Genomic DNA, 13196 nt, shown 5'->3' with positions numbered 1-13196 from the left:
AGTAGTGTACCATATCAATTGTAAATGAACTCCACATAGTATAGCATAAGAATGGGTACCAGAATAGCCCAATAATAGCCCTAAGAAACATGTAATAGGTGCTGGATAGACACCATGAGGCTATTTTGTATCTTGGTCAGTTCTGTACCGTTTTCTACCAAATAGGTATTGATTACCAGCTATTTGCTGTCGATTTCAGGGCCTGAAGAGACGACAGGCATCCACCATCATATTTTTGAGATATCTGTCATGCTAAGTTTCATGATTCATCAGGAGGGTGTACTCTATCTTTGTGAGTTCTCCATCATCATCCTTCATTAAAGGCTCGTTTACAACATATTCTAGTGTAGTTTGAAGGTCCCGAAGAGACGAGAGATTTGTGTGTCCGCGTTCTGGAGATATGTTCCATTTTCTGTTTTGGGGAGCAAGTACCTTAGATCAGTCAAATTTCCATCGTTTCTTATGATCTAGGGCTCGTTTAAAACATATTCTAGTGTAGTTTGAAGGTCCTGAAGAGACGAGAGGTTTGCGTGTCCGCGTTCTGGAGATATGTTACATTTTCTGTTTTGGGGAGCAAGTACCTTAGGTCAGTCAAATTTCCATTGTTTCTTATGTTCTAGGGCTCGTTTAAAACATATTCTAGTGTAGTTTGAAGGTCCCAAAAAGACGAGAGGTTCGCGTGTCCGCGTTCTGGAGATATGTTACATTTTTTGTTTTGGGGAGCAAGTACCCTAGGTCAGTCAAATTTCCATCATTTCTTATGTTCTAGGGCTCGTTTAAAACATATTCTAGTGTAGTTTGAAGGTCCCAAAGAGACGAGAGGTTCATGTGTCCGCGTTCTGGAGATATATTACATTTTCTGTTTTGGGGGGTGTGATTCTGTCACTCTGTCTCAGGCAATTCTTAGCTATTTTCTATGATCTTAGGTTCATTTAAAGTATATTCTATTACTAGTTGAATAATATGTACAGACAAAAGCCAATTTTATTTGTTTTGAATGAGCTAGCATGTGTGGTTATGAGGCTGAAAATCCCGGCTCTAGCCGGCTCAAGCAGTAGCCAAGCCAGATCAATCAGCTCAGCTTTAATTTCAGCTCAGCTGTGGCTTGAATCAGCTAAAAGCCGAAGCCATGGCAACACTAGCTGGCCTGCAATGAAAAGTATCCAATGAAATATCCTGGCCTGCAATGAAAAGCTACCAATGAAAATACCAGCAGCAATGAAAAGCAGTCAATGAAAAGAGTTGGCCTGCAATGAAAAGTATGCAATGAAATATCCTGGCCTGCAATGAAAAGCTATCAATGAAAATACCAGCAGCAATGAAAAGTGGTCAATGAGAAAGGCTGGCCTGCAATGAAAAGTAGCCAATGAAAATCCTAGAGAGCAATGAAAAGCTACCAATGAAATATCCTGGCGTGCGATGAAAAGCACCCAATGAAAATGCCATCAGCAATGAAAAGTGGATAATGAAAAGGGCTGGCCAGCAATGAAAAGTGGTCAATGAAAATGGCTGGACTGCAATGAAAAGCAGTTAATGATAAGTTGTGACCTGCAATGAAAAGTTATTGAAATGCACAAGGCCTCTTATGAAAAAAATCCTTATCATAAAAGAGCCTGGGATATATATGATATACTTTTCATAAAAGTATGTGGAGCTATGCACAAGGCCTTCCTGGCCTAGGCCATGGTTTTATGATATGGATGGTAAGCACCACTCCACGCCAAGTCACCACCCTCGCCAACGGCCACCACCAGCCACAACCGTCGCCATCACCGCCCACCACCGTCACTGGCAACCCACGACAATGACAGCAAGCACCCACGCACGACAACGAGGCCACCCGACAACAACGAGGACACGTCGACAGGGACACGTGATGAGGACATGACAAGGACACAGGACAATGACATGACAGATGACGACAACAGATGACGAAGACACCAAGTGTGACGAGGACACAGGACGACGACAATGAGGCCACGCAACAACAACAAGGACACAACAAGGACACAGGACAACAACACGACAGACGACAATGTGACAGACATGACGACAGGGACACGCGACAAGGACACAACAACGACAACGCGATGGACAATGACGATGGATGACAACGCGACAGACGATGATGCGACGGACAACAACGAAGACAGCACCACTCCCTCCCCCTCCATCAGTACCCCACCACTCTCTCCCCCTTCTATCAGTCCCCACCAGTCCCCCTCCATCAGTCCCCACTCCCTCCCCCTCCATCACTCCCTCCCCCCTCCATCACACACCCTCCTGTCCATCACTCTCCACCACTCTCCACCACTCTCTCCACCACTCTCTTCACTACCCTCTCTCCACCACTCTCTCTCTACCACTCCCTCCCCCCTCCATCACTCTCCCTTCCATCACTCTCCCCTCCATCACTCCCCCCTCATTCTCCACCACTCCCTCCCCCCTCCCTTTAACACTCAATGTAGTAGAATACATTTATGTAATTCTATCAAATACACTTTGATTTTCCCTATTCAAGTCTAAATATCATAAGGAATTCTTAGGATTAAGTTGTGAAATATACATTTTAGGCCATCCTGTGACATTCCTGTGACATTCCTGTCCATTCCTGTCCATTCCTGTGGATTCCTGTGCCATTCCTGCAGGAATCAGTGGGGCATGACGAAGTACTGATCCATCAAGTCGCTCTTCGACTGGGACTGCTGACTCGAGCTGATCATACCAAGGGCGTTCATTTAGAAGGAATGAGGTTGGTGTCCATGGTGCCCATTGCTCATCATTCCTGTACCAATCAGGATTTCTGGCAGTGTCGATCAGTAAGATCTGACCAGAATCGGAGAAGTCCTCAACAGTCCATCCAGAGTTAGGAAGATTCCTGAAGACTATCGCTGTGTCTGGGATTAATGTTGTGTCCGAGTTGAGTCCTACCCAGATAATGTCTCGATCAACTCTGATCATCGTAAGTGCAGTAGGATTGAGGTGTGAATTAACGAATCCATGACAATGAAATCGAGCAGGACAGTCCTCTGCAAGATCGATTGTGCTCCCAACTTTCACTTGCGGACAGTCCCAACAAATGAATGCAGGGGGTATGGAAGGTGAGGGAAAAAGGGGCGAACAGATCCAGCCGACTTTTGATTAAACACATGTCCTTGATTGATGGAACAGATATATCCATGCACCTGACATGCGCTCTAGCAATGTTGTCAATTCTAAAAAATAAAAGAAAAAGGTTTTGAGTATAGTTATACGATGATTGAGAAAAAATAAGAGGTAACCAGAATGAAAGGGAAGCATAGTCATGTGATGGCAGGTTGTGTTTTACAGGTTGTGTTTGGCATGGTATTCCTTCAACAAGACCAGAGAGTTCTTCAGATCAGTGGCTGTGCCCCAAGTGTCGAACTGTGGGCCATAGTTTGTCCATTGTATAAGGTACTTCAAAGCTGCTTTTCTTCCAATTCTCTGATGGCCTACTATTTTCTCAACTTTGAATTCCTCTGATTCTAGTCTCCTGGTAAAGGATTCAGGTAGCATTGTTCAATCCATTTGAATCTTGTCCTCCATATACTTTTTAAGGTGCTGAACATTGATGACAGGAGAGCCCAGATAATTATCCCCCATCCTGAGCCGATATATGTTAGGATTGATCCTTTGGAGTACTTTGAAGGGGCCGATCCACCAAGCGGTAAGTTTGGCTCCCTCCCCTTTTGATTCTATCCACTCCAGAGAGTGAGGGTTGACTAAAACTTTATCTCCCACTTTTAGCTCGAGTGCCTTTCATCCTTTGTTGTGGCTTCGAGCTTGATGATGCTGTGCATGTGCTATGGCTTGCCTGGCACTTTCTCTAAGCATCTGCAGTTGGGCTAGCCATTCTTCTGAGTTTGACCATTTAACGACTTCTCCTTTCAATTCTTTCGGTGACAGGAAGTCCAGTGGGGTACGTGGTTCGAATCTGAACATCAGGAAGTTGGGAGTTGTCCCTGTTGAGCTATGCACGCTAGTGTTGTACACCCACTCCCAGAGCAGTAACCACAAAGCCCAAGACTCTTTGTTGTTGGAGATGAATGCTCTCAGCATTACTTCCAGAAAGCGATTAATCCAGAAGTCTGATGTCCATCTGTCTCTATCACAGATAATGCTTTCTGGGAGCCCAAATTGACAGATTATCTTCCTAACGAATAAGGTGCTGAAGTCTTCAGCATTCAGTCCTGTGGTAGTCGGAGTAAACGTGCCATGCTTGGTCAGTTGGTCCACTACAACATGGATCACATTGTAGCCTTCCAACCAAGGGAGGTTGATGAAGTCCATTGCTACGGACTGGTACAGTCTGCTGGGGATGGGATTGGGAATGAGATACCCGTACTTATTGAAGTTCAGGGATTTTATTTTCTGACATACATCACAAGTTTGAACAAATCTGACAAGGTCGGCTTTCATCCTTTTCCAGTAGAATTTCCTGCTTAATTTTTGCCATAGCTTCTCTGGTCCTTGATGAGCGCCTTCAAAAGCTTGTTTGTGGGCTTCCTCTAGAATTAATCTCCTATGATCCAATGGTACACACAGCCTTGGCTGATAGTCAGTGTCTCTGAAAAACATCAACCCATCCTCGTTCTTGAAGAAGCGATGACCTGGCACCCATTGTTCCATATCTTTGTGAAGTGTGTGTCTTTCAGTACTTTACCCTCCCCCACAGATTCCAGATGGACTCCATCTGGACTCCATCCAGGAAGGACCTCACCCTACATTTTTGTTGAAAATCCATCTGGACTCCACATCGACTCCACCTGGAATCCAAGTGGCCTCCAGATGGATTCAATCAGAGTTCCAACATGGACTCTGCCTTGCACAAATTATAAAAAAATCCCAACTTTAGCCAGATGTCATATGACTTAATCTAACTCAGACCTTATGTTCAATCCTAAGAATTCCTTGTGATATTTCTATTTGAACAAAGAAAATTCAAGTGTATTTATTGAATAGAACTACATACATGTATTTTACTACTTCAAATGGAGAGGGGAGGAAGTGATAGGGAGAGGGAGGGGAAGGGAGTGATGGAGGGGAAGGAATTGATGAAGGGGGGAGGGGGTGATGGAGGGAAAGGGAGTGATAGAGGGGAGGGAGTGGTGGAGGGGAGGGAGTGGTGGAGGGATAGAGGGGAGGGAGTGATGGAGGGGAGGGAGTGGTGGAGGGATGGAGGGAAGGGGGTGAGGGAGGGAATGGAGGGGGGAGACAATAGTGAGGACTCACCATGAATGTGGACACATTGTAGACATCGACATGGGTCATTGATGCATCATGGACTTTGACGTGGGTTGTTGATGCATCATGGACGTGGATGCAGGCTGTTGAGGTGTTGTGGATGTTGACACGGGCCGTTGTCACGTCGTTGACATGGGTCGTCGTCGTGTTGTTGTTGATGTGGGTCGTGGCTGTGTTGTTGTCATGGGTTGTGGTCGCATTGTCGTTGATGTGGGTCGTGGCCGTGTTGTTGTTATGGGTTGTGGTCGCGTCGTCATTGATGTGGGTCATGGCCGTGTTGTCGTCGTGGGTCATCGCTGCATTGTTGTCATGGGTTGTGGTCGCGTCATGGTCGACATGGGTCGTGGTCCTGGTCGTGGTCCTGGGTGATTGTCATGTCGTCATCGTCGCTTTGCGCAGTGGATGGGTGGGGTCGTGGTGACGTGGCATTGACATGTTGGGGGATCGTGGTTCTCGTGGTTGTGCTGGTGATGGTTGTGCTTTGTTGTCGCGGTCTGTCATTGTCGTGGGTGTGGGGTGAGAGTGGTACCTACCACTTTTATGATAAAACCTGGGCATTTGCCTGCACAGTCTTTTCAATCCCCCCAAGTGAAATATGAAATGAAATGCCTAGGCTATTTCATTCTTGCTTTGCAGCTATTTCATTCCTACCCACCACATTTTTCATTTCTCCTTGGCAATGAAATGCATTTCATTCTTTTGCCTGTGCTTTTTCATAACTTTTTCATTCTTTGCCAACTTTATTTCTTTTCTTTTCATTCTTTGCCAGTATCATTTCATTCTTTTGCCTGCGCTTTTTCATAATTTTTTTTTCATTCTTTGCCAGTCCTATTTCATTCCATTGCCTGCACCTTTTCATAACTTATTATTTCATTGTTTGCCATGTTTAAGGTTAGGGTTGCACTTAAAAAAAATGAAACTCATTTCATTGCTTCTCTAAGCCTTTTCATAACTAGACACATTATTTGTTTGTAAATAATAAACATATGTATTCTCAAATTATTAGCTATAGTTTGACCTAATCAACCCCTGGCTTGTGATCTTTACATTTGTTTGTATTTGAGGCCATAATCTAACTTAATTGAGCAATAAACATGTAAATTGAGGCAACTAAAAGATCACATGTCTTATATTTTGATCCCATCATAACCAAACAAATACATAAGTTATGAAAAAGCACAGGCAAATGAATGAAATAAGACTGACAAAGAATGAAAAAAATTATGAAAAAGCGCAGGCAAAAGAATGAAATGATACTGGCAAAGAATGAAAAGAAAAGAAATAAAGTTGGCAAAGAATGAAAAAGTTATGAAAAAGCACAGGCAAAAGAATGAAATGCATTTCATTGCCAAGGAGAAATGAAAAATGTGGTGGGTAGGAATGAAATAGCTGCAAAGCAAGAATGAAATAGCCTAGGCATTTCATTTCATATTTCACTTGGGGGGATTGAAAAGACTGTGCAGGCAAATGCCCAGGTTTTATCATAAAAGTGGTAGGCACTAGTGCTTCTACATGCAATGCTGTTTGGTCGTCCTGCTCACCAACAAGCTACTGGACATTAACTTCCTTTCCCATTTTCTGGTATCTCACAACATCCTTCCGTTCTACTCCACTCAACTTTTCTTTTCCCCACAGACATTTTCTTTTCTTTCCCCACAGACATTTTCTTATTTCCACAAACAGACAATTCCCCTCCCTCCTCTTCCCCTTTTCTACATATTATAGGTATTATAGGACAACGCTACCATCAATGGACATTTTTCTTGCGAGTTTCTCCAGGCGCACAGTGCCTGGGGGACTCTGCATACACCTATTTATGCCTTTACTTAAGATTTCAAACCTTTGAACCCTCCCACGATTAGATTCTACAATTACTGACACGCATCGTATTCATAGGAATACGCCAACGTTAGAATCGACGGACGAACTCTAACAATTTTATGACAAGACAGTCAGAGTGTGGGATGCTCAGACAGGTCAGAGTGTCATGGATCCTCTCAAAGGACATGATCACCATGTTACTTCAGTTGCATTTTCTCCTGATGGGAGGTACATTGTCTCTGGATCTCATGGCAAGACAGTCAGAGTATGGGATGCTCAAACAGGTCAGAGTGTCATGCATCCTTTCAAAGGCCATGATGATTGGGTTACTTCAGTTGCATTTTCTCCTGATGGCAGGCACATTGTCTCTGCATCTATGACAAGACAGTCAGAGTGTGGGATGCTCAGACAGGTCAGAATGTCATGCATCCTCTCAAAGGCCATGATGATTGTGTCACTTCAGTTGCATTTTCTCCTGAGTGGCAGGCATATTGTCTCTGGATCTCATGGCAAGACAGTCAGAGTATGGGATGCTCAAACAGGTCAGGATGTCATACATCCTTTCAAAGGCCATGATGATTGGGTTACTTCAGTTGCATTTTCTCCTGATGGCAGGCACATTGTCTCTGCATCTGATGACAAGACAGTCAGAGTGTGGGATGCTCAGACAGGTCAGAATGTCATGCATCCTCTCAAAGGCCATGATGATTGGGTTACTTCAGTTGCATTTTCTCCTGATGGCAGGCACATTGTCTCTGCATCTGATTGACAAGACAGTCAGAGTGTGGGATGCTCAGACAGGTCAGAATGTCATGCATCCTCTCAAAGGCCATGATGATTGTGTCACTTCAGTTGCATTTTCTCCTAGTGGCAGGCACATTGTCTCTGGATCTGTTGACAAGACAGTGAGAGTGTGGGATGCTCAAACAGGTCAGGATGTCATGGATATTCTCAAAGGCCATGATCATTATGTTACTTCAGTTGCATTTTCTTCTGATGGCAGGCACATTGTCTCTGGATCTTGTGACAAGACAGTGAGAGTGTGGGATGCTCAAACAGGTCAGAGTGATCATGCATCCTTCAAAGGCCATGATCATTATGTTACTTCAGTTGCATTTTCTTCTGATGGCAGGCACATTGTCTCTGGATCTTATGACAGGACAGTCAGAGTGTGGGATGCTCAGACAGGTCAGAATGTCATAGATCCTGTTCAAGGCCATAATCACTATGTTACTTCAGTTGCATTTTCTCCTGATGGCAGGCACATTGTTTCTGGATCTATTGATAAGACAGTCAGAGTGTGGGATGCTCAAACAGGTCAGAGCATCATGGATCCTCTCAAAGGCCATGAGGATTGTGTTACTTCAGTTGCATTTTCTCCTGATGGCAGGCTCATTGTCTCTGGATCTGATGATAAGACAGTCAGAGTGTGGGATGCTCAGACAGGCCAGATAATCTTGGATCCCTTCACAATGTCTTGTCTTTCCACTTGTGCTACTTCAAGCAATCCTGTTGTATTACCAATCACTCCCATAAATTCTGAGGATGGGAACACTGCCATGTCTGGCTTACACCCAACCTTTTTTTGTGATTCCTACAATATGCCATTTTTAAGATTCTGTTACCGTGATAAAAATTGGATCATGCTGTCAGATAATACCTATCTCTTATGGGTGCCAGACCACAATAAATCTGGTTTGTTCTGGCCAAGAACAACTACTGTGATTGGTTGCAATCCAACTTCATTTCACTTGAAAAATTTTGTTCATGGTGTGAACTGGAGCCAGTGTTTTTCATCATCACATGATCCCATTTAAGAAGGAATTAAACCTGTTAATTTGGTAGTCTTGTTTCATATCTTTTGTGTTATTTCATTCATCAATCTGTTTTATAACCATGTTGTCATTTACCACTTACTTGTATACCTTCTTCCTCATATAAAGGGTTTTTTTTTAAAAATTAGCAGAGGTATTTGCCTCTTGAAAGTATCTACAGCTACAGAAAAAGCTAAGTTTTCATGACCAAATGGGGAGTGCTAATTGGATCATAGCTTTGGCTCATAACTAGTCATCAGCATATGAGATTTCCTATTTTTTTTCCTATGAGGTAGGTAATGCCACTGGTACAGATCTCAACCTGTAACCTACTTCCTTAAATTCAAGTATGTCTCCTAGTGCTCAGCAATGCCAAGATCCTAACAAAAACCCATCAGTTCTCAAAACACCAGCACAATAAAAGCATCTGAAACTCACCTTCTCAATCATCTTCCTTGCAATAGGGTGGAAAGCATACTTCGAAGGTTCGAAAATCCGCTTAGCAAGATCTGCATCTACCTTTCTCACAGCACGGAAAACGGGTCTGCAGAACTTCATCCGACCTTTAATAACGCCAGATCCATCCTTGCCCACAACCCAGTTGGCAGCCTCGACTGCAAAGGCTTTAGCGGCTACCGATGAAGGGTCGGCGAGGGCAACTTGGTAGAACCGGAATCTGATTTCAGCGTTTGGTGATGTGGAGAACTTGTATACGGTGCCGAGATGGTTCACTAGGAGTGATGGGAGAGGTGGGAAAGTTTGAAGACGCTCTAGGAATGCGACTAGAAGCCATATATATGTCAATTGTGATACAGCGTGATTGAGGAGATGAGAACGTACAGATTTGGGTGGATGATACATCTTGAAGATCTGACTCTGTGAAGTTGAGCTTGGAGATGTCCTCAGTGGTCCTTGCAGCATCCCATCGATCAGCCAGCTCGTAAGCTTTCTTGGCGAGTGTCAAGTCGTATTCCATCTTCACAGGAAGATCCAAGCCTCCGCCATAGAGCCACGCCTTGTTGATTGTCGTTAGCATGAACCAGGTGGGATGTAGAACGGGGTTGCTTACTTGCCAGTCAACAGTATTAAGAGCCTTGACCTTTTCCTCTCCTCCATTCTTCTCAAAATAGGTGTACAAGTGGTCTTTCCATTGATCTGTTGTGATGCTTTTACCCATGAAGGTATCGACATAGTTTCTCACGTAGGGGAGGAAGACATCTAAACCACCTAGCGTGCGTTCTACATCGTTCACAATATTAACAATCAAGGAAACAACGGAAATCCAGTGAACACCGTACCAAGGTGAAGAATAAGATTTGCACCCTTCTCATAAGGAACTTGGCTATAAGCATCGTCCGGGTCCGCGCCCCTTTCAAACGTAATTACGAGGCTCTGATACTCCGGTCGATCCTCGTATTCCTTGAGCGAATCCTTCAGAGAATTGGCCCCGATTACGAAGGAGAAGTCACGATGTGCTGGGGAGTATACGACTTGAAGGAGAAGTCGTTCCATGTAGGTTGTCCACCCCTCGTTCAACCAGAAGTGGGATGCGTGTGCGTGGCTGTGGAGAGGTAGTTGAGAACGGACGTGAATGCTGGAGAGAAAACTACAGACGTGACGCCGTTACCAAAGTATGAGTGGGAGAGTTCGTGCGCGACAACGTCGACAAGAGTTCGGTCACCAGTCAGGAGCGCTGATAGGAACGATAGGTCAATGAGGGAATGAACAGAAAGGGAAGGAACAGACTAGGAGTCAAAAAAGTTAAGCAAGCGTTTTCCTACGAGAACGGTCTATCAATATTGTCGTTCAACAGTATTCGAACTCGCCCACCATGCCTCCGTAAAGGAATGAAGGTGGCAACACAAGAACATCGTATACCCCAAATTTATACGGAGTCACGATGTTCTCAAGCTCCGCCAGGAACCTAGAACCAACTCAATTTTGCGCATCGGAAAAGTTGCGCGACCAAATATGCGGACCTTGGCGTGTCTTCACTGAACTCCCAATAAGCAGCATCGATCAACTCTGGTTCAGCCCAAACGCCGGTGGACCACGTTTTGCCCTCGTACTTTGGAAATGGGCGATAAATGATGTTGCCAGCGGCAATTGCAATCAAATACGAAGGAATCGGAATGGGCTGTGTAACGCAGAACGATCAATGACGGATTTTCTGTGAGGGACTGAAGGCAAACCTGGTCATAAGAGTAGACCACTGAATCTTTTCCGATGACTTTCCCGTCGTGTGGAGGGCCGTTTGAGGGAGGGGATACTCGAAGTGCGGAAATTAGAACGGGGAGTTTTGATGTAACCTTTGCGCTATATTTCTTGATGTGTGTCAGCAAACGGATGTATCGGTGAGTTTTTGACCACGTACAATTTTGACTGATGGTGTATCTAGAAAGATGAACTTAGGATTAGTCACAGTTGAAAGTTGGAGTAGAACCAAACCTTGAAGGGGTGCCAGTGCACGAGCGTGGATTGGTTGGCATTGGCTGAACACATACGGGAACGTTTTTCCCTGGGTTTGTCTTATGACATAGTCAGCGATTTAGTGAACCTAGCAACACGCAAAAAAATCACTCTTTCGCCAGCCATTGCAGTGCCTCGCAGTCTTTCGTCGTGGAATAAGCTATCTTGACAGAGATAGTGGCGTCTTTGATCAACCCCTCTGGTAACGGTACTTCCAGCGCTGAGCCCATGACTGGATGTTTTGGACCAACTTTGAACTATGGTCATCTGCGAGTCAGTTTCTTTCACTCGCAGCGTTTTGGAATGATCACTTGCTGAAGAGGGTTTTCCGGCTACTTCGACGAATGAGACGTCCAGATCCCGTGTGTCGAATCTATGACGGGAACCGAGGTTAAGGATTAAATTGCAAAAGGGACTTGAAAGAGACGCACATCACTTCGGAAACACCATCCTGCTTGACGATGAGGGTGTGTGTTGCGTTGCCCCCCAGGACGCTCGTTTCCAGATCAACATTCCATTCGAAATTAATACGATCTGTGGCTATTTCCAGGTAGTTCGATTGTGTAGTAGGATCTGCCATGCTTGTGAAGAGAGTTGTTGGGAGGTTGGGGATGTGTAGGCTCGTGACCAACCGTTTCTTTCAAACTCCGCAGGCTACGTTCAGAAACGGCTGGGCCGAACGGATTGAGTCATGTCGAGGTCACACTTTGTGACACGGGACTTAGTGAAATTTCGTCAAATTGGTACGTTTGCTCTGTATCGACCGTCATCTGCCCCTGACCTCATCACTCCCGTTCCTCGTCGTCCATCCAGCCAACATCGTCTTCACCCTCGTCACTATCCGACTCATCTGTATCGACAAATTCTTCATCTTCAACCATAATCTCGTCCATATCAAGCACCACATCATCCTCAGTCAACCGCGGTAAGGTTTCATCTGCCACGCCGTTCTCAATGTCTTCAAGAATTTTGTCAATCTCGCTTGTTTCGTTTGAGGCTGGCCCTTCCTCGAATTCTTCCTCGTCCCCCTCAGCAGCTGGAATTAAAGGAATTGGAGATGTAACTGGGGATGCGGGTGGAGGCTGTGTTGGGATATGTGCTGTGGCGGCCTGTTCAGAGTGTCCTTCGAGAGCAGCGAGTGATACTGGTTTCATCTTCCGCCGTCTTTGAAGCCTTTTGAAGGCCGCATTATACTCATTTAACGGATTCTTTTCACCCGCCGTTAGGTTTTGTAACCCCACTCCCACAACGTCTTTTACAACTTCTTCTTCCTTTACCATTCGCCCTTTTTGGATTTGATATACTTTATGCTCGTCGAGGCTGCTCATCAGACTTTCAATATCATCTTTAAGATCTGGTGGTGCATGTTTTGTGCCCTGGTCGCCTCCAAGAGTGTCGTTCAAGGTCTTCTGCAGATCACCAAGTACGACAACACAGGGTGAAATGGTTTCGAGCCATTCCCATGATGCGTTTGACCCCCGAGCTTTATAGGAAATCTAAATACCAAGAATCAATGAAAGTTCTCATTCACAAATTTCTCACTCACTTTGATCTTGAAATTGAGGTGCTCTTGTGCGAGGTCCATCTCAATATTGCGGTTTGGCAGACCGGATGGATTCACCAACCAGTTTTTCAAAACAATATTTCTATGTTGAAGTTTTATTCGTTATTCTAACAGAGCAAGAAATAACGTACCGGATTTCCTCTGGCCAAACGTGGTTTAAATTATGAATTAGATGAAGCATCTCGTATGCGTATTTTGTTCGGCCATTTCTGCGGAAGCTAAGTGCCCATATCTTCTGGACTAACATAACTCGCCCAGAATCA

The 13196-nt window shown here is 44.7% G+C and overlaps 3 protein-coding genes across 3 annotated transcripts; 1 reads left to right on the top strand and 2 right to left on the bottom strand.

Moving 5' to 3' along the window:
* Positions 1-7252: 7252 nt before the first annotated feature.
* LACBIDRAFT_393908 (uncharacterized protein) lies at positions 7253-8903 on the top strand (the record flags this gene model as incomplete). The annotated part of the gene is made up of 3 exons (XM_001886884.1): positions 7253-7498; positions 7550-7807; positions 7860-8903. The coding sequence occupies 3 exons, from the start codon at positions 7253-7255 to the stop codon at positions 8901-8903; spliced, it is 1548 nt and encodes a 515-aa protein (XP_001886919.1).
* A 353-nt stretch (positions 8904-9256) lies between these two features.
* LACBIDRAFT_253885 (uncharacterized protein) lies at positions 9257-11949 on the bottom strand (the record flags this gene model as incomplete). Its single annotated transcript, XM_001886808.1, is given in 16 exon segments — positions 9257-9280; positions 9339-9485; positions 9516-9682; positions 9741-9915; positions 9970-10139; positions 10199-10461; positions 10515-10593; positions 10647-10677; positions 10731-10824; positions 10880-11037; positions 11093-11224; positions 11275-11294; positions 11349-11428; positions 11481-11626; positions 11712-11784; positions 11801-11949. The coding sequence occupies 16 exon segments, from the start codon at positions 11947-11949 to the stop codon at positions 9257-9259; spliced, it is 1908 nt and encodes a 635-aa protein (XP_001886843.1).
* A 205-nt stretch (positions 11950-12154) lies between these two features.
* On the bottom strand, positions 12155-13180 carry LACBIDRAFT_309524 (uncharacterized protein; the record flags this gene model as incomplete). Its single annotated transcript, XM_001886807.1, has 3 exons — positions 12155-12865; positions 12916-13015; positions 13065-13180. The coding sequence occupies 3 exons, from the start codon at positions 13178-13180 to the stop codon at positions 12155-12157; spliced, it is 927 nt and encodes a 308-aa protein (XP_001886842.1).
* Between the last annotated feature and the right edge of the window lie 16 nt (positions 13181-13196).

Source organism: Laccaria bicolor, genomic scaffold (genome assembly GCF_000143565.1).
Source record: "Laccaria bicolor S238N-H82 LACBIscaffold_40 genomic scaffold, whole genome shotgun sequence".
In the NCBI taxonomy this organism is placed as follows: Eukaryota; Fungi; Basidiomycota; class Agaricomycetes; order Agaricales; family Hydnangiaceae; genus Laccaria; species Laccaria bicolor.
The sequence above is the reverse complement of the archived record's forward strand: the minus strand, read 5'-3'. Positions and strand labels throughout refer to the sequence as shown.